Here is a 24248-nt window from a genome sequence, read left to right on the forward strand (position 1 = left end):
GACCAAGCTCTACTCTTTTCTCTTTCTTGCAATTCCCTGATATTGCTCTCAGACTTGGACTGAATTTGTCTCCTGAAATCATTATTTTATAAAATGGAGTGTTGAGGGCGAGGAACAATTTGTTTAGAGAACTTAATATTTTAGTAACAGCAGCTATTTAGTTTGAACTAAATTAAAAATCCCTACAAAAGCTTTAGGTGCCCTAATTAAGACTTGCATCCAACGATAGATGGATGCTACCCAGTAGCAAAGAAATAATCACGCACATAATGAATGAGCTCATCCAGCCAATTAATCAAAATGGTCATTTTAGCTCTTCCAGAAGAATCTCTCTCTAAGGACTGCACCTTGCTGTGGTGTGAATGCTTGTGTAGTCCAGTGAGCTATCCTGGCAAGAACTTTAGTTCCAAGTAGGGCCACTCAAGCTAGACAGGTCAAAAGTAGGGAGCAGATGGAAAGTACCGGTAGTTCATTTGTCCTCCAGGATGTAGGTTCAAGCCAACACCCTATCCTTGTAAAACCAATCAAATGGCAAATTACAGAAAAACTAGGTTACCATTCTATCAAACAACATGCTAGGGTAGAGCCTTGTTTGTGCCCTAAGCGATGTCTGGACAGCACTGGACGTATTCAGACTCAGAAGCATACACCAACCTTCCCCCAAAACCCTGTCAAATAAATGGCTTTGAAAACTACAGGAGTTGAACTAGTCTTTACCCTTCTGTATGTTCATCCCCATACTGTGATCCTCTCCCTCCCCGCAAAAACCCTCATGCCTCAGACCCGCTTGACTGCTAGCGGCTTCAGAGATATATTTGAGTGCCTCAACAATGTCATCCAATGATTGACTGGGTAAGTTGACCCCAGGTTTGTGCTTGGTATTGAAATCTGTAGTTATGAAAAACCACTAGCAAAAACGAAAGTAAGGGCCCAACTCCCTGTCATTTTTAATGAGTGCCTAACTACCCTAGGGGCCTCCGAAAATCTCCCCCCAATTGTCTACAACTAATCAGGCTGACAATAAGCCAGAGTAACAAGACAGTTTTTGAGAGCTACCTGAGAGTCATGGAGGCTGAACGTGCATCTTCAAGACGGACAGGAGTACAGAGTGCCTTACGAGCCCTTGTTTGACTGCAGTTTTCAGTGGGCATCCCAAAATGACCTTGCAAATATTTTTTTCTTAAGCACCTGGACTCCAAAGTAAGAACCCTGTGGGATGATTTCAAGAGGCAACATACTGGCTTCTTAGTTTATGGCTAACACCTAAATAGAAGAGACAGCCTTTGGGAATACCTGTGTCATTGTCAGGACCTCCTTGAATTGTGCAGAGATATTTTCTCATAGAATATCAGGGTTGGAAGGGACCTCAGGAGGTCTAATCCAACCCCCTGCTCAAAGCAGGGCCAATCCCCAACTAAATCATCCCAGCCAGGGCTTCGTCAAACCTGACCTTAAAAACCTCTAAGGAAGGAGATTCCACCACCTCCCTAGGTAACCCATTCCAGTGCTTCACCACCCTCCTGGTGAAAAAGTTTTTCCTAATAGCCAACCTAACCCCCCCTCCGCCCACTATAATTTGAGACCATTACTCCTTGTTCTGTCATCTGGTACCACTGAGAAAAGTCTAGATCCATCCTCTTTGAAAGCAGCTATCAAATCCCCCCTAGTTCTTCTATTCTGCAGACTAAATAATCCCAGTTCCCTCAGCCTCTCCTCATAAATCAAGTGCTCCAGCCCCCTAATCATTTTTGTTGCTCTCCGCTGGACTCTTTCCAATTTTTCCACATCCTTCTTGTAGTGTGGGGCCCAAAACTGGACACAGTAATCCAGATAAGGCTTCACCTATCTGAATAGAGGGGAATGATCACGTCCCACAATCTGCTGGCAATGTCCCTACTTATACAGCCCAAAATGCTGTTAGCCTTCTTGGCAACAAGGGCACACTGTTGACTCTCATTCTGCTTCTTGTCCACTGTAACCCCTAGGTCTTTTTCTGCAGAACTGCTGCCTAGCCACTCGGTCCCTAATCTGTAGCAGGGCATGGGATTCTTCCGTCCTAAGAGCAGGACTCTGCACTTGTCCTTGTTGAACCTCATCAGATTTCTTTTGGCCCAATCCTCCAATTTGTCTCAGTCCCCCTGTATCCTATCCCTACCCTCCAGCGCATCTACCACTCCTCCCAGTTTAGCATCATCCGCAAACTTGCTGAGGGTGCAATCCACGCCATCCTCCAGATCATTAATGAAGATATTGAACAAAACTGGCCCCAGGACTGACTCTTGGGGCACTCTGCTTGATACCGGCTGCCAACTAGACATGGAACCATTGATCACTACCCGTTGAGCCCGATGATCTAGCCAGCTTTCTATCCACCTTACAGTCCGTTCATCCAGCCTATGCTTCTTTAACTTGCTGGCAAGAATACTGTGGGAGACTGTATCAAAAGCTTTGCTAAAGTCAAGGAACAACACGTCCACTGCTTGCCCCTCATCCACAGAGCCAGTTATCTCGTCATAGAAGGCAATTAGGTTAGTCAGGCATGAATCCATGCTGACTGCTCCTGATCACTTTCCTCTCCTTTAAGTGCTTCAGAAATCATTCCTCGAGGACCAGCTCCATGATTTTTCCAGGGACTGAGGAGAGGCTGACTCGCCTGTAGTTCCCCAAATCCTCTTCCTTACCTTTCTTAAAGATGGGCACTGCATTAACCTTTTTCCAATCATCTGGGACCTTCCCCGATAGCCATGAGTTTTCAAAGATAATGGCCAATGGCTCTGCCATCACATCCACCAACTCCTTTAGCACCCTCGGATGCAGTGCATCCAGCCCCATGGACTTGTGCTCATCTAGCTTTTCTAAATAGTCCTGAACCACTTTTTTCTTCACAGAGGGCTGGTCACCTCCTCCCCATACTGTGCTGCCCAGTGCCATAGTCTGGAAGCTGACCTAGTTTGTGAAGACAGAGGCAAAAAAAGCATAGAGTACATTAGCTTTTTCCACATCCTCTGTCACTAGGTTGCCTCCCTCACTCAGTAAGGGACACTCACTTTCCTTGACCACCACCTTGTTGCTAACATACCTGAAGAAACCCTTCTTGTTACTCTTAACATCCCTTGCTAGCTGCAACTCCAAGTGTGATTTGGCCTTCCTGATTTATTCTCCATTAATTTTCCACCATTGTAAGCAGCATCCTTCATTTTTAGATCCAACCTTACCACCATCCCAGATAGACCTTTACTGTAAACTACTTACACCACAAAAGTTCAGTCATGAAGCTGAGATTATTAGAAATATTTTAGCATAAAATACATCTTGCATTGTTGAAAAACTTCTGCTGTTACTTGTCTTTCAGGTTGACTGCGTGTCCAACCTTTAGCTTTGACTAGCGTGTGGATCTTCTCTTCCTTTTTCCTTTTTTTATTGGCCACCAGCAGTGTTTTGTCTGCAACCAAAACTATATTGATTTCTTCCGATGTAGTCACCAAAGTCACATGAGTAATTACATCTATCAAACAGCTTTTCAAGGGCCATAGGCTCAAGACATTCTACCTGACTGGTTCTTGTAGAGCTGATGGTAACAATACAAGAACCTAGGAAAAATAGAACAGTTGCCGGAAAGGATGTGCTATCTTCAGACTCTGTCCACTGCACCTCATTTTGTGTAGCAGAACACAACCAGTCACAGAGGAGGCTTCTTGCATGTTTTGTAAATAGCCTTGCAATGGGATAGAGGAGCCCTAATGCTATCTGATAAGCTGGGGGTTAAGGTCCTGCCAACAATCCTTTCCCTCCTTCCCTGTAATATTCTCCAAAATAGAAGGATTTCTCTTTTTTGTCAAGCTGAATTGGTCTGACTCCTAATTCTCTCTCTCCACTTCCCATAAGTGAGGTTGAGGATGTACATCAACTAGCACTGAGGGAATGACAGAGAACTCTTGGATACCAGATTGGTGGTCTCTTTAAAAACATAGTACTGGGAAGGCACACTACTTGCTCCCCAATTTGTTGCAATGTTTGAATTTGAAGCTTGACAAAGTTCAAACCTCGACTGTGTTCTTTTGGCACTGTTGGAAGCTTAGTCTTTTCTTTACGGCTGTGCTTTCAGTATGGACACAAAATTAGCCATGTCATCACTGCCCCTTATTCAACGGTTTTTCAGATTTCAAGTCACACAGATCATTGTAGGCTCTTTTAGGAAATTCTTTTCATTTCTCACCTTTAAGCAGGCAGATGTAGTTTAAGTTGAGTATCTACAGCTCAGAAAATGGAGAGGTTTAAAATATATCAGCATATCTGCCAGATTCCAAGTCATTTTTAATATCTTGGAAGTTGCTGCAGCCTAGCTATCTCAGAGTAGTTTTTTTTTCCCCCTTATTATGGGATTCAATGTGTGTATCTGCTGACTCAGAAAGCACTGCCAGAACTCATATTACAAATGCTCCTCCTTTAGAGCTAACACCCTTAACTTTCAAAATCTGTCTCTGAAGCAGTAAAATCTAAATTGAAAGTAATTAAAGTTTTAGCATTTTTTACTTGAATTTTTTTTTTTCCAGTATGTAAGGGGAAAATGTTTGGACTGAACTCAGAAGCTAAGTTAAAGCAGTTATTAGTTTGCTTAGCAATCATACACGACCCTTGTATCTCAAGACCCTCTTAATTCAGTGCTGAAGCAGTGCTACACAGATGTTGCAAATACAACTGTGCAAATACAGTAGCATTTCTTCAAAGAAATCCTTCTAATGAGGGTGCACTTATCTCAGCGATTCAAAAAGGATTTGAGATGCTGAAGAGATCAGTTAGGAAACAGGCTTTTATCCTTAAAATCCAGACACGATGAGATGAGAAAATGTTTAGGGTTGGAATCTGGGATCTATTGTAGTGCATCCACTCCACCAATGTGAATCTGGCCTGCACTGCCATATCCTTCTCATCTGATTAGCAATCAGCACTATAATCTTAGAAAAGGTTCACTTAAAAGTAATGAGGGCGGTACCTGCACAAGTGACATGAGAACACACAAAATGAAGCATTTCATATGCATTGAACTGAAATATTTAGCACCAGAACTCTACTCTAGTGAAAGTGGAATTTTACAGAGAAACCAAAACTCTTTATTGTGAAGTGGATTGAACACTCTTATAGGACACTGCGGTTTAAAAGTTTGGTATCCAATGTCTTTTGGCCTGACCACCTTATCCATTCAGTCATTTAGACACAAAGGTGCTATTAAACTTGCAACTACACCTCTACCTCGATAGAACGCTGTCCTCGGGAGCCAAAAAAAATCTTACCGTGTTGTAGGTGAAACCGCGTTATATCGAACTTGCTTTGATCCACCGGAGTGCGCAGCCCCACCCCTCCGGAGCACTGCTTTACCACGTTATATCCGAATTTGTGTTATATCGGGTCGCGTTATATCGGGGTAGTGGTGTAATGAACAGGGAAAGGAAAACCCCAAACTCAATGTTTTACCGTGTGCTTTTTTAGTATCCCTAAAAAAACCAAAAAACAAACCAAGAAAACCCACACAGCACCTTGTGCTAGAGGTTTTTCACCTGAATGTATGCATTGATGCAGCATGAGAGTATATGAGTGAATGAATGAGTGAGTGAGTGAGTGACCAAAGAGGGTGGGGGAAGCTGCAATAAAGAAAATACCTAAATATTAAAAGGAAGATGGCTTGGAAGGGGAATGGAGTCCTTCATTTCAAGATCTCTGGTTGAAGGATCTCTGGTTGAAATCTTGCCCACATTTGTCACTCGATGACTGCTCACTGGCCTCTCTGATACAAGTGGGTAACTTAGCCAGGGGCTTCGTAGATAAATTACAAAGCTGCCACCACCACAGATACTAGTTCACCCCTTTGGCAGAAACAAGCAATGAATGTAAACTGATTTCACTGCTCAACGCTACTGGAGGCCCTATGGCTCCAGGCTGAGTCATGCTGACAGGACAGCGTGGAATATGGTTACAGGACTGCTAGATACACCCAGGCTGACTGACACCTTCCCCTCAGGAGAAAAATGGCTTCTAGAGTAAAAAAATAGAACATGTTCATCCAAAGTGCCCAGTGAGTCTTTTAAAAGAACATCGTAAGGAAAGGTAATTTAAATAGTGATGCTTGATGGCTTCTATGTTTCTGGCTTTTTGTCTCAGCTAGACTTGTGAGGCCAAGCCTTATATCCAGCTGGGCTGTTCTGTGCACACTTGGGTTGACATTTAGGCATCTGGAAATGAGTTTTGGCCTCTATTTTTGATGCTTGGAATGTATGGTTACAGTTATTTCACATTTTACTACTAAAAATATATTATGCCCCTGAGCCTTCTGTGGCTATGAATATTGCTTTTTATGTTCTCCCAGGAGAAGTTTTACCACAGACTTCAGATGGGAACAGAGTAAGAAGTAGGCCAATGCTGGGCACTCCTGAAAAAAAAAAAAATTGCATCATATGCAAATACAAACAGTATATACAGATACAGACACCCGTAAGATGTCAGAATTTGCATGTCTGTTCAACACTTTTTGTTCTCTTCTATAAATTCTCACACAAGCTTCTATATAATTAAGTTTTAACTGCTGACTTTACAAAAGTGGCATAACTTTTTTCCAGGCACTGACAGTTGTGAAAAGAGCTACAATTGGAACAAGTTTTCTAGCACCTTTGCTACTGAAAGATGACGTTTCATATGTAATTGTCTAGATATTTGTTAGAGTAACCTGAATATATATTTACAGTATAACTCAATAATCCAGTCTTATGTTCAAAACAGACTATTCTGGGGCAATGGCATAAATAATAAGCACTTAAAAACTCCCTAAATATAGAGTTGCAACATTGAGTTAATAATTTGCATTTTGGGACAATTTTAAGAAAGGCTTCTGAAAGTGTGTTGCAAAGTCTGTGTATAACAATGTAGGTAGTTTTTTCTGTACACATTTATGAGCAATTGCATGCAATAATCAATTAGCTGATTTACATGGGGGCAAGTGTGAGGGGTTTTAAATTCTGCAGATGCATTTGCTTTTTGAAAATATGGCCCAATTTTGTTTTGATTAATGGCATATGGAAGAAAACAGCAGAGGAAAAAGTGACTCAAGCTGTTCCATCAGTCACATATTGGCGAGATGGCTGCAGTGCTAGCACCACATGTTCTGGCTGAAGCTGAGTCTCCTAAAGACAGGAGCAGTATTATGAAGTGGTGAGCACGCCCAAAGGTCAAGGTATTGCTGGGTCCGCAGGTAATGGAACAGCAAGGCAGAGCAGACATGGAAAGGGCCTTGCATTTGTTTTTTTTAATTATATATATACATAAAATGTAAGAGAGAGGTTTTTTTTAAATAAAAACTGAAAACAATTAAAAATATACAGTGTGCAGCTAGCTAGTGCCAAAGGCAGTATGTGTGGACTAACAGTAAGATGTAGACTGGCAGTCAAGACTTCTGGGATTTATTCCCAGTATTATCACAGTGACCTTGCGTATCACTAACCACTCTGTGCCTCAGTTTACCCATCTAAAAATTAGGCTTAATGACATTGATAGAATGGTGGTAGGTGCTTTAGAAAAGCATGCAATATGTTTAAAAAAAAAAGGAGTAAAGAAGTGCGAAGTATTACTGCTATTCCCTTTATCTACGGAAAAACTGACAGGGTACCACACAGACATCACACAGCTCACCTATAGACCCCATACATAGTGCTTTTATTTGCAGAATGGAAAGAGGTGGCCTGATTGATCCAAGTGCCACTTTTAACTACCTTGGTGATCCATAATAGCAAGGAAGAAATGTCCTCAACAACTGGTATTTTCTTATTATGAGAGATCATGGTCCACTAAGCAAGATTAGCCTACCAATTCCTTGATAATATATTTGCAGGAATTTAGGTTATTTCAGACATCCATAATGGAAAGGAATACAAATGGCTAAAAATCAAAGCAACCACTCAACTAAAAACAGATGAACAAGGATGGGAAGAGTCACATTATGCCACAAACTGCTAGTCCTGTGTTCATTCTCATCTCTTTCCAAACACACAGATGTCGTTTGTCTCTCAAAGTGCGAGAAAATTTTTTTTTTTATATATATCTCCTTATTCTCCCTCAAGAATAGAATTCACAGATCTGCATGCTCGGAGTCCATGCACTGTTCTGAGCCACTGAACGCAGTTCACAGTGTGGATAAAGAGGTTGGAAAGCTGTGCTTGGCCTTCAGTTTTTCCCCTTCCAACTGACAGGAATTACTAGTCAGTCCATGCTTCATCCACCCATTCCCATCAAGATTGCTAATATTTCAGGAGATTTTTTTTTTTTTTTTTTTTTTTTTTTTTAAAGTTTTAACTTCCTTCATCTGAAACTCCTCAAGTTCATCTTAGAATCATAGACTTTAAGGTCAGAAAGGACCATTATGATCATCTAGTCTGACCTCCTGCACAATGCAGGCCACAGAATCTCACCCACCCACTCTTGTAACAAACCTGTGTCTGAGCCATTGAAGTCCTCAAATCATGGTTTAAAGACTTCAAGGTGCAGTGAATCTTCCAGCAAGTGACCCGTGACCTAAGCTGCAGAGGAAGGCGAAAACCCCACAGGGCCTCTGCCAATCTGCCCTGGAGGAAAATTTCTTCCTGACCCCAAATATGGCGATCAGCTAAACCCTGAGCATGTGGGCAAGACTCACCAGCCAGACATCCAGGAAAGAATTTTCTGTCGTAACTCAGATCCCACCCCATCTAACATACCATCACAAGCCCCTGGGCATATTTACCGCTAGTAGTCAAAGACTAATTAATTGCCAAAATTAGGCTATCCCATTATACCATCCCCTCCATAAACTTATCAAGCTTAGTCTTGAAGCCAGATGTCTTTTGCCCCCACTACTCCCCTTGGAAGGCTGTTCCAGAACTTCTCCGGGTTACTCCAAAGCCTTCTCTTTGTGAAGGGAGACAAAACTGGATTTAAAGCTAGCACTTCTAATAAGATCCAGTCCTTTGACAGTATAATTGTTAGGAGACAAGAAGTGAGACGGAAGGGAAACAGACACTGAAAGTGACAAGGGAAGGTACCCTGCAATTCTACATAGGGGAAAAAAAAAGGGAGGGGGGGAAGAATACTTCATTTTATTGCCAAGAAATATTAAAATGAATGCGCAGAACATTTGACTGTATATGCAGCCATGAGACAGAATTAAAAATGCACTTGCAACTGCTTCCAGCAGATCCAAGGTTCATGCAGCACCACACATATGGACTCTATACGGTTGATCTGTTGAAGAACTGTCGTCTGAAGTCTCTAGTTACTAGGAAGTAACCTAGCTCTCATTTGTACTCTAAGCATTCCCTGTACTAGTTCAGTGTGCTGAAAATGTAGGGGTCTCTGTGACGACAAACAGCAGGGACATGGAGGGAAAGAGAAAGGTTTTGGGCCAGCACCAGCCCAGTGACAGCAATACCAGAATAGTTTACAAGTACTCAAATCTATATCAAGCAAGAAAAACTGAAGGTTTAAAAATTACTCAGAAAAAGTTAAACATGCATAACACAAGGAAGAAGATTAGGTCACCTTCTGTCTTTCAGCCAATGACAAACAACTTGTATTGGACCAAATTATTATTTGTTAGGGGGTTTTGGCATATGCAACCAAAAAAGCTGCCTCCTGGATACTTTGGAAGGTAACAGTGAGCCCTACGTTCTGGAATGAGTCTGACTTCCCTTTGCTGGCAACATTCTCTTCTTGAAAAGGGCAGGACACAAGGACCTCTGCAATCTACTGAGAAGCAGAAATTATGATTTGCTCATGTTGCCAGCAGTTACTGTGCTATGAGCAAGGGCTGTGACTATGTCAAGCAGCAACTAAGGGAGATCATCATAATTATCATATATTGCAGTGTTAAAGGTGTGTCGGGGAGAGTACCGCAGTTCACTTCCTAGGTTTAGCTATCTTTGATCAGAGGAGAAGTAAGGTATAATGCAGGAACTTGAGTCTGCTGAGAAAGACTGGAAGAGGAATCCACCCCACAAAAGCAGTCAGAGGGGCCTTCACAAAAAGGTGGCATAGCCAATACTTATAAAAGACTCCCAAAGAAAAGGAATGACTCATCCGTTCCAAATTAATATCCTGACTATGTGGAAGCTACTTCTCCTTCCAAAATGTCATTTAATATTTGACTCAACTGGTACAGCCAGGACTCAATACGCCTTCAAATCATGAAATGAGACTGTTAAATATATAATCCACACAAATAAGTTGTAACTTATGATTTGCAACTGCCAGTGCAATGAGTTGTGCCATTTTCTTGGATCACACGTTTTTCTGTGCAGTTCAGTTACATCTTACACTCTCTTGGGATAACCAGGAAGTCAATGTTTTTAGTAATTCTCCAACACTAGTAAGTCTTAGTGCTTACAAATCTGATGCTAGGGTAAAAATATTCAATTCCCAGACCATGGATGGACTTGTAAAATTGATGTCACACTAATTAGAAAATGCTACAACGTCACTGTAGAAAGTAACAACTTACAGAGGCGATATAGCCTGACTCACCAGAACCTGGCCAATCCCATGCATGGCATGGTGAAGGGAGCTAGAGGCTTTAATTGGAGATAAAGCAGAGTAGCAAAAAGGCATGTTACAGCACATCTGATATTTAAAAAATACTCACTGGGTTGCGAGTTTCACCCGCAGAATGATGAACAGCCCACCAGTCAGATGTCCACTCCCAGGCATTTCCCACTATGTTGTATAAGCCATAGCCATTTGGAGGAAACGCTGTAACCTGGAGGGGCGATAATGTTGAAAGATCATTTATTACAGTCTTGTGGCATGAAATAGCGTTTAACTCCTGATGACCAACAAGTTAAAACACTGACTAGATGTTCGTGCTCTCGGATATTTGAATCAGAAACTAGTGAGTTAACCATGCAGAAATACAGAGGCTCAGGAACAAGAAAGCTATTTTAATCAGGATTTATACTCGAAGACAAGGGTTCAGTATTATATCTACAAAAGGGCTGAACTATGAAAACCTTTATGTTTTCTTTTTAAACAGTACAAATCCATCATTGTTATGGACAATGACAAAATATTCTCAAGGTTCCTCCCCCAACACTTACAGGTACTATTGTTAAACTGTAAATTATCTTCTTGCTGACCCTGCTATTGTTAGAGCCAGTGATTTAATTACAAGACAACAAATTCCGACTAGCAGCTGTGAGCAGATGCTGGGATATTTTCTAATCTACATGCAAACACATAACTGCACTTTGCATTAATGGGAATTAGATCCAGTGGATCATTGTAAGACTAGTTTACATCCCCATTTGTGAATGCCAGATTTCCCACCAAGAGAATGGAGCGTGTCTCCCAACTTCTGCCTGTGCTGACTTCCCTTCTAGTCACCACTTCTCTTAAAATAGCATTCACAGAAGTCTACATACTTAAAAGACTACAGCATGCATTTCCTTTGCAAGCATTAAAAACTTTGTGACTTCCTCACTATGAGATACTTCTAACCTTTATAAATGGAAGTTCACATCTTCCCCATTAAACAGAAAAAACACCATTCCAGAGGTCATGAAACTGAGTACTGGTATTTACTCAGAATGCTAGTCAAAGACCCACTATGTCAAAAACCATTTTGTTTATATAGGGCAAGTTATGCCATACTCATCATCCTGAAAGCATTAAGTATTTTTTGAGTCAAAGGCAGAGATAGAGCTAACTTTAGTGAATCTAAAAAGTTAAATGCAAGTTATTTTTAGTCTCCATTTCACACTTTGTAGGAATAAATGTATAGTGCCTTTCTCCATTTTAAGAGTCATGAGAACTCTGCATGATGGCAACCTTAAAGAACCTTTTCCACTTTAACCCCCCTGGCTGGAATTAAACATCTTGTAGCTTGAAAAGCTGAAGTTGCGAGAAGTGTCCTTCCGGTGGCAGACACCTATTGAAAAACCCCATTACCCATCACACTGGGTGTACCCCTCAATTCGAAGGGGGTATTGCTAATGTACTCTGACACACTTACTGGTGCAGTTCCTTTGTATCCATCCTCTCCAGTATTGCTTATTGGGAATTCTCCCTGCCAGATATTGGCATAGTGCTGACCTTTTGGCTGAAGCTTATTGCCCCATGGGAAAAGTCTGTTAGAAGAAACACAAGAGACAAGCTGTCAGAAATATGGCTAGCCTTTAGAGTTAGAGGCAACAGAAGGGAAAAAGGGGAAGGGAGAGGACTGCTACCAGTCTCAAAAAGCTATTTTGAATAGATTAATCAATGAAAAGCTGCCAATCTAGTTCATGTCGGGTACACAAAAATACTCTGAGGAATGCAAGTGCTTGGTCAATGTTTTGAACTTATATGGTCATCTAACTAGGTAGCACTACTGCTATAAAAAACAATGTTAAACTATTTTAAGTAGAGTTGATCCTAGAAAATTAAACCCAACTCCCATCTTTGTCAGTTGTTTTTTTTAATTGGAGCTACAACAAGAAAAATTACAAAGTAAATATTCTTTACATAGTTTACATCTGAGGAGCCGGACATATAGAACATATACAATCCGTGTTCCAACTCCATTTGTATAAACCCACAATGTTTAATAAGCCTTAAAAGGGATGATGGTTCTCGTATTGCAACTGAAGCTCTGCAGCACAATTTGCTGTTCTATGAGATAATGTTTTAGGTTTAGGATATACAAAATGACTGACATATGAACCCAGTAGTGTCTGTGCAATGAAAGGAATTATGACTACTTGAGCTCTCTCTCTCTACTCCCCTTCCCAGTCCTTTTGTTCATCTCAAACTGGCTTTCTCGGACTCTTTGACCAATTTTGGGTCTGGCGGCAAGAGCCTTCTACATCACATCTCCCGTCACCTGCAACAGCATTCCTACATCTCAATCACAGCCTTATTGCACTTTGTCTCTTAGTTACTATTTAATTCCAACCTTATATGGTTATATGAAGCGTTTTCTGGGATACGCTTTACACAAAGGATGCTGTACAAAATAAAGTAGTGTTACATTTACTGCAAATGTATGTGCCTGTGCAAGAAAAACGTTAAGGAAAATAAACACAGCTTTTCTCTGGATGTTGAGATATCAGAATCTTATACATGCACGAGGGAAGAGTCTTGACAAGTACCTATTCTCAAGGCCCCCTCGACAGCTGTACTCCCATTCAGCTTCTGTGGGTAATCGTTTTCCCGCCCACGTGCAATACGCTACAGCATCATTCCAGGAGACATGAAGAACTGGGTGATCCATTCTGATGAGCAACAAAAGACACAGAATGAGGACATCAGCATGGTCAACCAGCCTCACCGCTATACCCTGCAACAGTGCAAGCACCTTATGAACCCCCCCGCCCCAGACCATGTCATGATTTAATACAATGGGACATAGACTGTACATGGAATGTTTATATCCTTCATGCTAGACTTCAGTTATCTCTGAACTGGGTGCACAGGTTAGTTTTACAGAAAATAAATTATTGAAGTAAATACCAGAGCAAGGCATCAATCAAGAACACATACAAAGTGAAGAAAGGCAAGCGTCAGAATAAGGAATTGAGGTGTGTGTGTGGGGGGGGGAAAATTGGTACGTAACAGCAGGTTGCACCACAACTATGCACTCTACCCACAGATCCAGCTCACTCTTGGATTTCCCCCATCATGCCCATCTGCGTCCTCACCCAGACTCCATTTAGGGAAGGGTCTGTAGAGCTACTAGCCACTAACTACTCCCATTGGCTTCAATGAGAACCTAGCTTATGAGCACCTCATAGGATCAGGCCAAAACCCCTTCGAGGATGCAGTGTTAGCCCACATTTCTGCGGTAGTTTTAAGGGTATGCTGTAACGCATTCGAAAACAGAGTCAGAGGAAGAGCAGCCTCTGGATGGGGCAGTTTAGGTTTGTAGAGTTAGATAATTTTTAAATCATTTTTGCTATTCATTTTCATTCTCTATTTTCTTTTCCTCTCCCCCTCAGATCTGTTTACTTTGGGGAGAGGGGCGGGGGGGAAGAGAGAAAGAAGGGTAATGGCAGGAGAGAATACTGGCCAACCCCTCACTTCACCTCAAGCCTCTTCAAACCTCACCATTTTGGAGCTGCAGTAATTTGATAATGGAAGCAGGGCTTTTTAATGCAAACTTCTACAAATGACTTCTATGTTTCCCCTGTTTTACTCCCCACACCATCTTGCTCACACATTCCCAACCCCTCCTACCCAAAAGGGACTGTTTCAGCCCTCTGAGACGGAAGGTCTCATTTATCCTGGTCACAATACACCTGCCCTTCCCCCCGCCCCCCAACACACACACCTCTCTTTTGCCACAACCCTGCTAGTAGGGGCTTCTGGTACAAGAGTTGAATGCTCAAGGCTTCTGACTCACTGTATTAGCTATTGGTCTTCCTTTCACTTTTCCACATCTCACAGTCTCCACTAATCTTCAATCTTTGTTTCTTTCTCTACCTTTTAGACTATTTCTCTGTGATGGGAAGTTTGGTCATTATACTAGGCCAGACTCACAACCAACTCCTACAAAATGTAAGGCTCAGAGGGCACGTTTCCAAAGCTGTTAACTGCTACGACCTAAATCTCTCTTCCTTATTTTTTGTCTTGTCTCTTGATACCACCGCCTCTATTTTTGCTTCAGATAATTTCTCTTTATTCCCCCTTGGAGAGCAGATGATGTGCACTAGCCATCAAATGATGTTAAAGAGATGCGGCTCCCATCCTTAAGGGATTCAATACGTCAGCTTCCACAAGACATAGGCTGAAAAAAATCTGCTTTTTTAAAAAGATAACCCTAAATACATCAGCGAGAGATTAAAACTTTGACTAGTCTCTTAACGTGAAGTTACTGATCATCATCATGTTTCATCATCATTTCTTTAACAATACGTAAGGACACCAAACACAAGCTCCTTAACGATAACAAGATTTACATCTACATAAGTGTATCTCTCTGCAGCATTACACAAAGATCACCACTGAAGTATGAACCCTAAATAAATAAATAAATTAATGGCGATATCCTATCTCCTAGAACTGGAAGGGACCTTGAAAGGTCATTGAGTCCAGCCCCCTGCCTTCACTAGCAGGACCAAGTACTGATTTTGCCCCAGATCCCTAAGTGGCCCCCTCAACGATTGAGCTCACAGCCCTGGGTTTAGCAGGCCAATGCTCAAATCACTGAGCTATCCCTCCCACCCTCATTTCCCTCACCCCAACAAACCCACTGATAAAACTTATAGAGGGACCTACCCTCCTAAGTCATTTAAGTCCCATTGACTTTCAGTGAGAATTAGGGTCCTAAATTGCTTAGACAGTTTTGAAAACTTTATTCCTCCCCCCAATATTCTGAGCTGTTTTCTATAAACCAGATGGCATCAGAATTCCTGAACCATGGAGCACACTCCGAGGATACCTTACATACAACTCTTTTATAATGAAAGGGGTGCAGCAGGGTTGGGAAGACAAATTAATCCGGAACATCCTCTGCTGATCTCAGCCACAGTGCTCTCTCAGGTGGGCAGGTCCTAGACCATCAAAACTGAACATGACACCTAAAGTCTGATCAAGCTTCAAATTAATACAACGTGCCCAGCTAGTGTATTTTATCTAACCGTGACAGAGGTTATTAGTTCTTTCAAGTGCTAATGCTTTAACTGGAGCAAATGCTTAGAAGTCCCAATTATAATATATGCAACAGAAAAAATACTATCTATGCACTGAGAAGCAATAGAAAGAGCACAGCAAGAAGCCTATCTCGAACCATGCCTCCCACCTTCCGCGCTGAGTTTCTACAGACACTTAAAGTAAATACCACAGTTAAAATGGAAAGGCCATGTCTGGCTCACCTCTTTGAGATACTAGAGTCTGGTCCCTCAGGTTGCCTCCAATTAGCTCCTTTAACAGGCATCCACCAGGGAGCAGCTGCAACCTGAAAACAGGCCAAGCAGAATCAAGAAGAATGTTGTAGGTCTTCTAAATTCCCAGTCAAAGCTATTCTGGGAAACATCCATGTGACAACAGCGAAGAAGTGACTACACTTCATTTTTAAGCTCACAGCTCAGAAGTCTGTCTACTGCCTCCAAACCCACTGTGAGGAAGATCGTCTCTAACCAACTGAGAGCCATATGTTTAGTCTACAGCATTAATGGCCAAACAAAAGCCAGTGCAAGTATGGAATAACGCACTGTGGACAAGAACAGCGGGGAAGTGAAGTGACTGAATCTGCAAAGTTTGTTTAATGACTGCTTTTCACTAGTATTGACCTGCTTCAGATTTTGAAGAGATTGAAAGAAGCCCAATGTTCTCCCAAGTCTCTGATGTTCTGAACTGCAGCTCGCTTCCTGAAAACACAATCTTGAGCAGGCTATTCACATCTGACAGCTCTGTCCTCTCACCAATTTCCAGTTGTAATCTTTGAGTCCTGAAACTATGTTGTGAAGCTTACCCAGGTCGTCTTATAGACTATTTTAGCACACTTGTCATTTTCCTTCCAGTTAATTAAACTCACTAGTCTGGATCTGCAGTATTTGCTATCAACTTCCAGTAGGTGGAGACAAACCAATCTCAATTTTAATACGTTGGCAAATCAAGCACTTCACGACTGCATTAGTTTCTCTAAACACAGAGTGGTAAGTTGTTTCTGTAGTTGTTATAGTTTAAGGATCATAAAATTGTTCTTACTTCAAAAATAGCTACGAACAATACATACAGAAGAGTTGTATTACAGTTTACATATAAGCTATTGCTTCCTACTTCAATGAAAGCACTTTGTGGCAAATTGAGGCAAAAAGATAATGCCTGTTTAGGTCACAGGAAGTACAAGTGGCAGAGCTAAGTGAAATAACCCAGATCTGCCCCAAAATGGGTTGGCATAGTAGGCTTTTAAAGAAAGATTACATATGCATATGAACAAGAACATCCACAGTTATATTAACTAGGATAAGGAAAATCAGGATGTGAAACTCTCAATGCTTTGGTATGTAAGCAACCACCAACTGCCTATGGTAAGCAAAGGCAGTGTAATCAGTGGACAGAGCATCAAACTAGGGCTCAGGAGACAGGTTCTACTCTGCCACTGGCCTCTTGGATGACCTTGATTAAGTCACTTGACCTTTGTTCCTTAGTTTCAGATAATGATACTGATCTTTGTAAAGCTCTCTTAGATCTATGATGAAAAGCGCTATATAAGGCCTAGGTAGTAATAATGAGAAACTTCCCTTATGAACAGTTTATTCTATAATTGTCCATCTTGGAGTTACTTCCTGTGAAGGATGTGCTATTGCTCCCACTCAGAGACAGGGCATTGGACTAGGTGGATGAGTGGCTTGACCCAAGTACAATCTGAAAGCTAGAAGCAGCTTCCCGGGAGAAACATGATGCCATTGATGCTACTTCCACCCATGGGGATTAGCAGTGAGGAGGGAAAGGTATTTGGAAAGGATAATTAAATATTTCAACCATATGTGCTCTATGGTCCTGACCCCTCGTCAGCATTGCTTAAATGGAAATTTCAGAAGAGGGAATAAACGGCAGTCTGACAAAAGGAAGTGGTTAATACATTGCAAAGGTACACTGCTTACACTTGCAAGACCACCAAATAAATGAATCCTCACAAAAACTTGCAACATTGTTTTCCCGAACTAAAAGTGGGGTTTGAGCCCAAGGTTGATGGCTAAAGGTCTTGCCCTAAACCATATAATGGGTCAGTGGCAGAACTGGGATTTGCTGACTTCTAGCCCTGAGATCAACCCACCACACTACAGAACCTCTCCAGTGAGGAACCTCGGAATATTCTTGAGTTGTACACAAGAGCACTTGAACCTCTAGAACAGATGTTCTCAAACTTGGGGATAGGCCCCTCTGGGGGGCACAGAATGTATTCTGGGGGGGCACGAGAAGCTTTGGAAGAGAACTTACTGCGCACATTTTACCCGCAGCCATGAATAACTAGCAAAGCTGATTTCTACAGACATATCAAGTCCTCAGATGGCACTGTGCATTTGACGCTAGATGCTGCTGTGCATTGTGACAAATTTGTTAAATTTGCATGGTATGTTAATCCCTTTGTTACGACAGGGATTTAATGGTAAATATTGACCACAATCACCATTTTGCTTTTGTTCTTATTACAACAGACTGTTGGCTTGTTTGGACGAGTGCCTTCCTGTTTTTAATATTTAATGAGAGTTGCATGTTGATTTTTTTTTTTAAATCATTAGATGTACTTGTGTGACAGGAGGGAGAGTGTAAACTATTACACGATCAAAAACGTTTGCAAATCACTGCCTTAGAAGCATGGTCGAATTCCAGCCAGAGAGATAAGACTAGAACTCTCTGTGGACGGGAAGTGGTCACATACAGGTGCCTGAAACACTTTCCTTCAAAATGCTGGAATAGAAGACGTCGCATTAAGTGCGGAAGAGACAAGGACGGTTCTCAGCAGCCTGGAGACCAAAGCTTTCTATCTCACAGAGTGGGTTCCATTTAAATTTGGCCTGTTATGCATATCACAGAAGGCAATCACATCTCTCAAAGAGCTTGCGCTCATCTCCCAGTCTACAACTACAAAAAGAAAGCAGACACGCTAGTGCAGCTCAGGCACGCTAGTGCTGTTCTCCGAGGCCCTGCCCTTTCTGAGAAGTGTAATAGCACACTCAGCCCCTCACTAAACTTGGTGACTCCCTTATGGAAGATTCCAATGATCTCAGTTGGAAGAAAAGCCTCCACTTTAGACCCCCAGTTCACTTTCCCCCCCGCACAGACCGGCTGTAGTTTCATTTACTAGTATCAGAATGAGCGAATTCCAAAACTGACACTATAGACTACGTTTAGGCTAAAAGACTGATGGTATGCAACTTCCTTGCATTTTTTCCTTGTCTCCTAAATTTTGGATCTTTGACTCATAGCTGGGCTTCAATCTTTTATACTATCTCCATTTGAGAGCTGGTGGTTACTGAAAGTTAAAGTGACGTTCACGTGCCAAGAGAACTTGACAGAGCCTTACTTAGAGTTCATCAGTAGTTTCATAGGAACTGGAATGTGCATACTGTGACATTTTTCTAAGAAACTGCTAGCTTTAAAAAGATCAAGGTTGTAGTGGACTGTTGTATCCTTATCCAAAAGGAAACCTTGCATGTGACTAAGAAGCCACTTCATGTTTCTTCATGCACAAATAGCAAAAACATGTTTTCAGTTTGAATGGTGTATGGTAACAGAGAAAGAAAAGAAGTCGCTCCACACGAAAGCACTGCATGTCTCTCTTCTGTTTCTGGTTGTGCTGAACTGAACACCAAAGGGCTGCCAGTTTTTGCAATCAGATTTTTACAAGATAAACAGATGCAGTATGCAAACAGGATAACAATTATAGACTAGGTATACCACAATCTCCAGATTAGCTTCCAAATGACAATTAAGTCAATCATATATTGACATCATCAACTAATATGCATTAAGTTGCTCTTTCCAAAAAGGAAAAAAGTATATGCATTTCAAACTTCTCAGAATGCTTTAAAGCTTTTAATAGCTCTAATTCTAATCAGCACAAAGGCTAATTTGATCAGAGATACTACAACCCCCATCATTTAATACTGCAAACGTTCTCATACCACTAAGAAGCTTATTGCTTTCATAATGCCTGACATTCTCATGCTTCAGACCTAGACATGTGTTCCATAGACTGGGTGACAGATTCAGTCTGCAAAAACAGAACATATGCTGCTGAACAATAAGTCCAGAAGAGATAATTAAAGAAGATATCAACCATTTCACTTTAACTCTTTCATCTGCAATATAGACCACAGGTTTTCTATTAGCATTTTTTTTTTTTTTTTTTTTTTTTTAAGAAAGAGAATAAAGACTAAGGGCACATCTACACTGGCAAAGTTACAGCCCGGTAGTTCTAGTGCCACAGGAAAACCGCTGTTGTGTGTTCACACTGACAACTGCCTGTGCAATAGCATGTTCACACTTGCGGCACTATTCAGAGCAGTGCACTCTGGGCAGCTCTCTCACAGAGCACCTCTTTTTCTTTTGCTGCTAAGACTTGTGGGAAGGCGGAAGGGGTCGCAGGGCATCCTGAGTCCTGTCCCAATGCCCCGTGATGCATTGCTTTGTATCCCAGCAATCCCTGTGCTTCTGTCCACATTTGGCACCATCTTTCAATGGTTTGTGTACTGCGCACCCTGCCCTGCCTCTTTCTGGCTGCAGGAATGAATCCCGAGCTGTTGACAAGAATGCTGTTCGCACTGACCAACATGTCGTGAGTGGCAGTGGAATTATTCCTTAAACTACAAAGGCAATAGGAGCGCGATATTGATCTCGCCACATGTAGTAGCTATGACATGAGAACGCTTGTGGCATACACTGAGGTGCTGACCACAGTGGAACGCCGCTTTTGGGCTCGGGAAACAAGCACTGAATGGTGGGATCACATTGTGATACATGTCTGGGATGACGAGCAATAGCTGCAGAACTTTCGCATGAGGAAAGCCACATTCATGGGACTGTGTCATGAGCTCGCACCAGCCCTGCAGCACAACGACATGAGAATGAGAGCTGCCCTGTCACTGGAGTAGCACTTGGCGATTGCACTGTGGAAGCTGGCTACTCCAGACTGCTACCAATTGATCGTTAACCAGTTCGGAGCAGGAAAGTCGACCACTGGGGTCTTGTTGATGCAAGTGTGCAGGGCCATTAATCGCATCATACTCCAAAAGACCGTGACTCTGGGCAACGTGTGTGAGATTGTGGATGGCTTTGAACAAATGGGCTTTCTTAACTGTGGAGGGGCGACAGATAGCACGCACATTCCAATTCTGCCACCAGACCACCTAGCCACCGAGTACATCAATCACAAGGGGTATTTCTCAATGGTTCTCCAGGTGCTTGTAGACCACCACGGGCGTTTCACAGACATTAATGCAGGCTGGTCCAGAAAGGTGCATGATGCACGCATCTTTCGGAACACTGGCCTGTTCAAGAAGCTGCAAGCAGGGACTTTCTTCCTGGATCAGATCACCACCGTAGGGGAAGTCGAAATGCCTATTGTGATCCTGGGAGACCCTGCCTACCCCTTAATGCCGTGGCTCATGAAGCCATACACGGGGCAACTTGACAGCAGCAAGGAGTGGGTCAACAACAGGCTGAGCAAGTGCAGAATGACTGGAGCATGCATTTGGCCATTTAAAAGCCCGCTGGTGATGCCTGTATGGGAAGCTGGACATGGCCGATGACAATATTCCTATGCTTATATAGCCACGTGCTGTGTGCTCCATAATATTTGTGAAGGGAAGGGTGAAAGCTTCACTCAGGGCTGGACCGCAGAGGCTGAACGCCTGGAGGTCGAGTTTGAACAGCCAGAGACCAGGACTATTAGAGGGGCACAGCACGGGGTTATAAGGATCAGGGATGTTTTGAGGCAGCAATTTGAAGCTGAAAGCCACTAATATTTGTTGCTATGCTCAGGATTGCAGTGCTCGTAATGCTAGAGGTGACTGGTGCACATGATGCAAGAAGGGGCCTTAACATAACTGTATGTTGCTTTGCAGGGCTCTTTTTGCTTTCACCTTATAGAATAAAGATTGCTTTCAAACAAACAGTTCTTTTATTGAAAGACAACAACTAGAGGAGAGAATCAAATGAAAAAATTCATCAGCAGGGAGGGGGTTGGGGGAATGGGAGGTCTCAAGGAGGAGGAGGGGTCCCGGGACGGCTACAGATTTGTGGATGTCCAGGGATCATACCCAACCTTCTCCTTTGGAGTACGATGCAGCGGGTGCTGTACTTCAGCAGGGCCAAACTGGAGATGGATGGATGTTGAGTGCAGTGGGTATTGGAAGTCCACACTGCTGGACTGTGAGAAGGGAGGAGTGGAATGCTGCGGGTAGAGAGTGGAGCCAAGAGGTTGGTAAGAGTGTGTTGGCGGTGTGTGTGTGTGTGGGGGGGGGGGGGGGGGGCACATGGCAAAGAGTTTTGCGATAGTGGCTGCAGGGGAGGGCAGGTGCAGAGCTGCTCTGTTTGAAGAGCTAGTATCGCCTGGAGCGTGTCCGCTTGGTGCTCCATAACTGTTAAGAGCCGCTCCGTGACTTCTTTCTAGTGTGCCACATTCTCCTTTCGTTCCCTCTTCTCGCTGTCCTGCCACTCCTTCAATTCCTTTTTCTTGGCAGTGGAATGCATCATAACCTCATGAATGAAGTCCTCCTTAGACGCTTTCTAATTCTTTAGAACTGTTCTGCTGCCGATAAGGGAGGCTGGCCTCCCAAGGTCAACTTTGTGAAGTTTAAATGCAATAGAAGCAGTAGTGTTTGCAACACAGACAATACTGTTTCAGTGCTTTAAAACACAGCCAGTATTCACACACTTGACACTAACTGGCTGACCCCAGGCAAGCACACACAAGCCACAAGACCCCCAAAATGGTGAGTAGCCACGGGGGCGGGGGGAAATCACTTTTCCCAGACCTTGCTGTACACTGGGCATGTGGCTCTTGGGGAGAGCCAGCACTGTGGGGGAGTTGGAGGAGGTTGATAATCATTTCTGTCCCCACACTTTCCATAGGAGGTGATCATTATGGAAAGTATCTTGCTGCTGAGGGTGAGCAGGAAATCAAGGGAGGGTCTTCTCCAAGCCCTCGGCTTCTGCCCTGGCCCCTATGTGGCTAGCCTGTGTGCAGCTATGTGCCCCGCCCCCCTCCCCCCCCCCCAGCCCCCCGTGATGGCACAGTAGTGCAGGAAAGTTACCATTAATGGGGCAAGAAACAAAGCAGTCCTGCCGAGGAACCTGCGGGAGCGGATTGCCCAGTATCTGCATGAGAGTTCCCTGGAGATCTCCGAGCGAGATTCACATGAAGTGAGGGAGTGTATCAACAGCCTGTTCCGCTGCTCAAACCAGGCATGAGGTGGGAGACAAGCCTGCTTTCTGCAGCCCTCCTTCCCCCAACAACTCGCTTCAGCAATTCCCAAAATCAGATCCACTTATCAGGGGCCTCCTCTCCTCTTTGCGCTTCGCCAATATCCAACTGCTGTGACTGGCTAGGCTCCTCCGGGGTAGAAAAGCGCTCCGGACTCCATGCATCTATGGCCTCAGAATCATCCTCCACCTCTGGTTCCCCCTCTTCATCCAAGATTGCCTCCTCCTGGCTTGGTCCACTCTTGACTGGCAACGAAGTATCCACAGGGGACTTCGCAGTGGAGGTGGGGCCACCTCCGAGTATCGTGTCCAGCTCTTTGTAGAACCGGCAGCTCACGGGCACAGCACTGGAGTGGCAGTTTGCCTCCCGCGCCTTGTGGCAGGCATTCCGCAGATCCTTCACTTTGACCCTGCACTGCAATGTGTCCCAGTCATGGCCCTTTTCATTCATGCATCTAGAAATCTGTCCATAAGTATCATAATTCCGATGGCTGGAGTGCAGCTGTGACTGCACGGCCTCCTCTCACCAAATGCTGACGAGGTCCAGCAGCTCGGCAGTGATCCAAACGGGGAATCGCTTGGTGTGTGGAGCAGGCATGGCCACCTGGAAAGATGGGCTGGGACCACTGCATGCATCACTGAGCAAACAGAAAGGGGACTTTCAAATTTACAAAGGAATGTATGGGGTGGGGCTGGTGGTTGGTCACCGGAGGGCAGGCAGTAGAGTTCAAACGGATGGCCAGAGATGCGACAACAGGCATTGTGGGACACCTCTCAAAAGCCAATCACAGCGCTGTAATCACCACGGTGTCTACTCTGGCACCGCAGTGCTGCAGTCACGGCGCAGAAAGCTCTATGCCTCTCGCCGAGGTGGTTTTTTTAGAGCGCTGTTTCTGCGCATGAAGTGGCTTGGCAGTGTGTACACCTCGGGAGTTACAGCTCTTAAAGCTGCTTTACTGTGCACAAACTTGCCAGTGTAGACGGGGCCTAAGAAAAGACACTTTTATTGAAATGTTTGTTCAAGCAGTTTAAGTGGATAACAGCTCTGAAAACAGGACAACTATTTTGATAGCTATAAGGATGCTGTTTTAAGAAGGCTCAGACTACTTTATATAGTTGGTTCAATCACCTGAATATTTATATTCCCCGCAGTCTCTGCTATCGAACTAAAATCTCTGGTTTCTTAGAGTGAGGACTACAGTACACTCCTCATGAAATTGTGCAGACAGGCGGACACCATTTAATCATACTGCAAAGAGAATCATTAACAACAAACTCACTCCTACAAAAAAGCAACAGAGGGTCCTGCGGCACCTTTAAGACTAACA

General features: G+C 43.2%; 1 protein-coding gene across 6 annotated transcripts in view; it reads right to left on the minus strand.

Annotated features, from left to right (window-relative positions):
• SUMF1 (sulfatase modifying factor 1) overlaps window positions 1–24248 on the minus strand; it is a 77943-nt gene that overhangs the window by 27802 nt on the left and 25893 nt on the right. For 5 of the 6 annotated variants that reach the window (XR_004646680.1, XM_034777910.1, XM_034777905.1 and 2 more), the window contains 4 exons: window positions 15861–15943; window positions 13140–13262; window positions 12023–12137; window positions 10658–10771 (listed from right to left, as the gene is read on the minus strand). Coding sequence is in view for 5 of the 6 variants with exons in the window: in XM_034777910.1 (XP_034633801.1) it covers window positions 10658–10771; window positions 12023–12137; window positions 13140–13262; window positions 15861–15943 (435 nt within the window). In the remaining variant the exon portion in view is untranslated. Of the gene's footprint in view, window positions 1–6213; window positions 6425–10657; window positions 10772–12022; window positions 12138–13139; window positions 13263–15860; window positions 15944–24248 lie in introns of those variants that run through there. The other variant, XM_034777907.1, reaches the window with a different exon arrangement.

Source organism: Trachemys scripta, chromosome 7 (genome assembly GCF_013100865.1).
Source record: "Trachemys scripta elegans isolate TJP31775 chromosome 7, CAS_Tse_1.0, whole genome shotgun sequence".
NCBI classification, from domain to species: Eukaryota; Metazoa; Chordata; order Testudines; family Emydidae; genus Trachemys; species Trachemys scripta.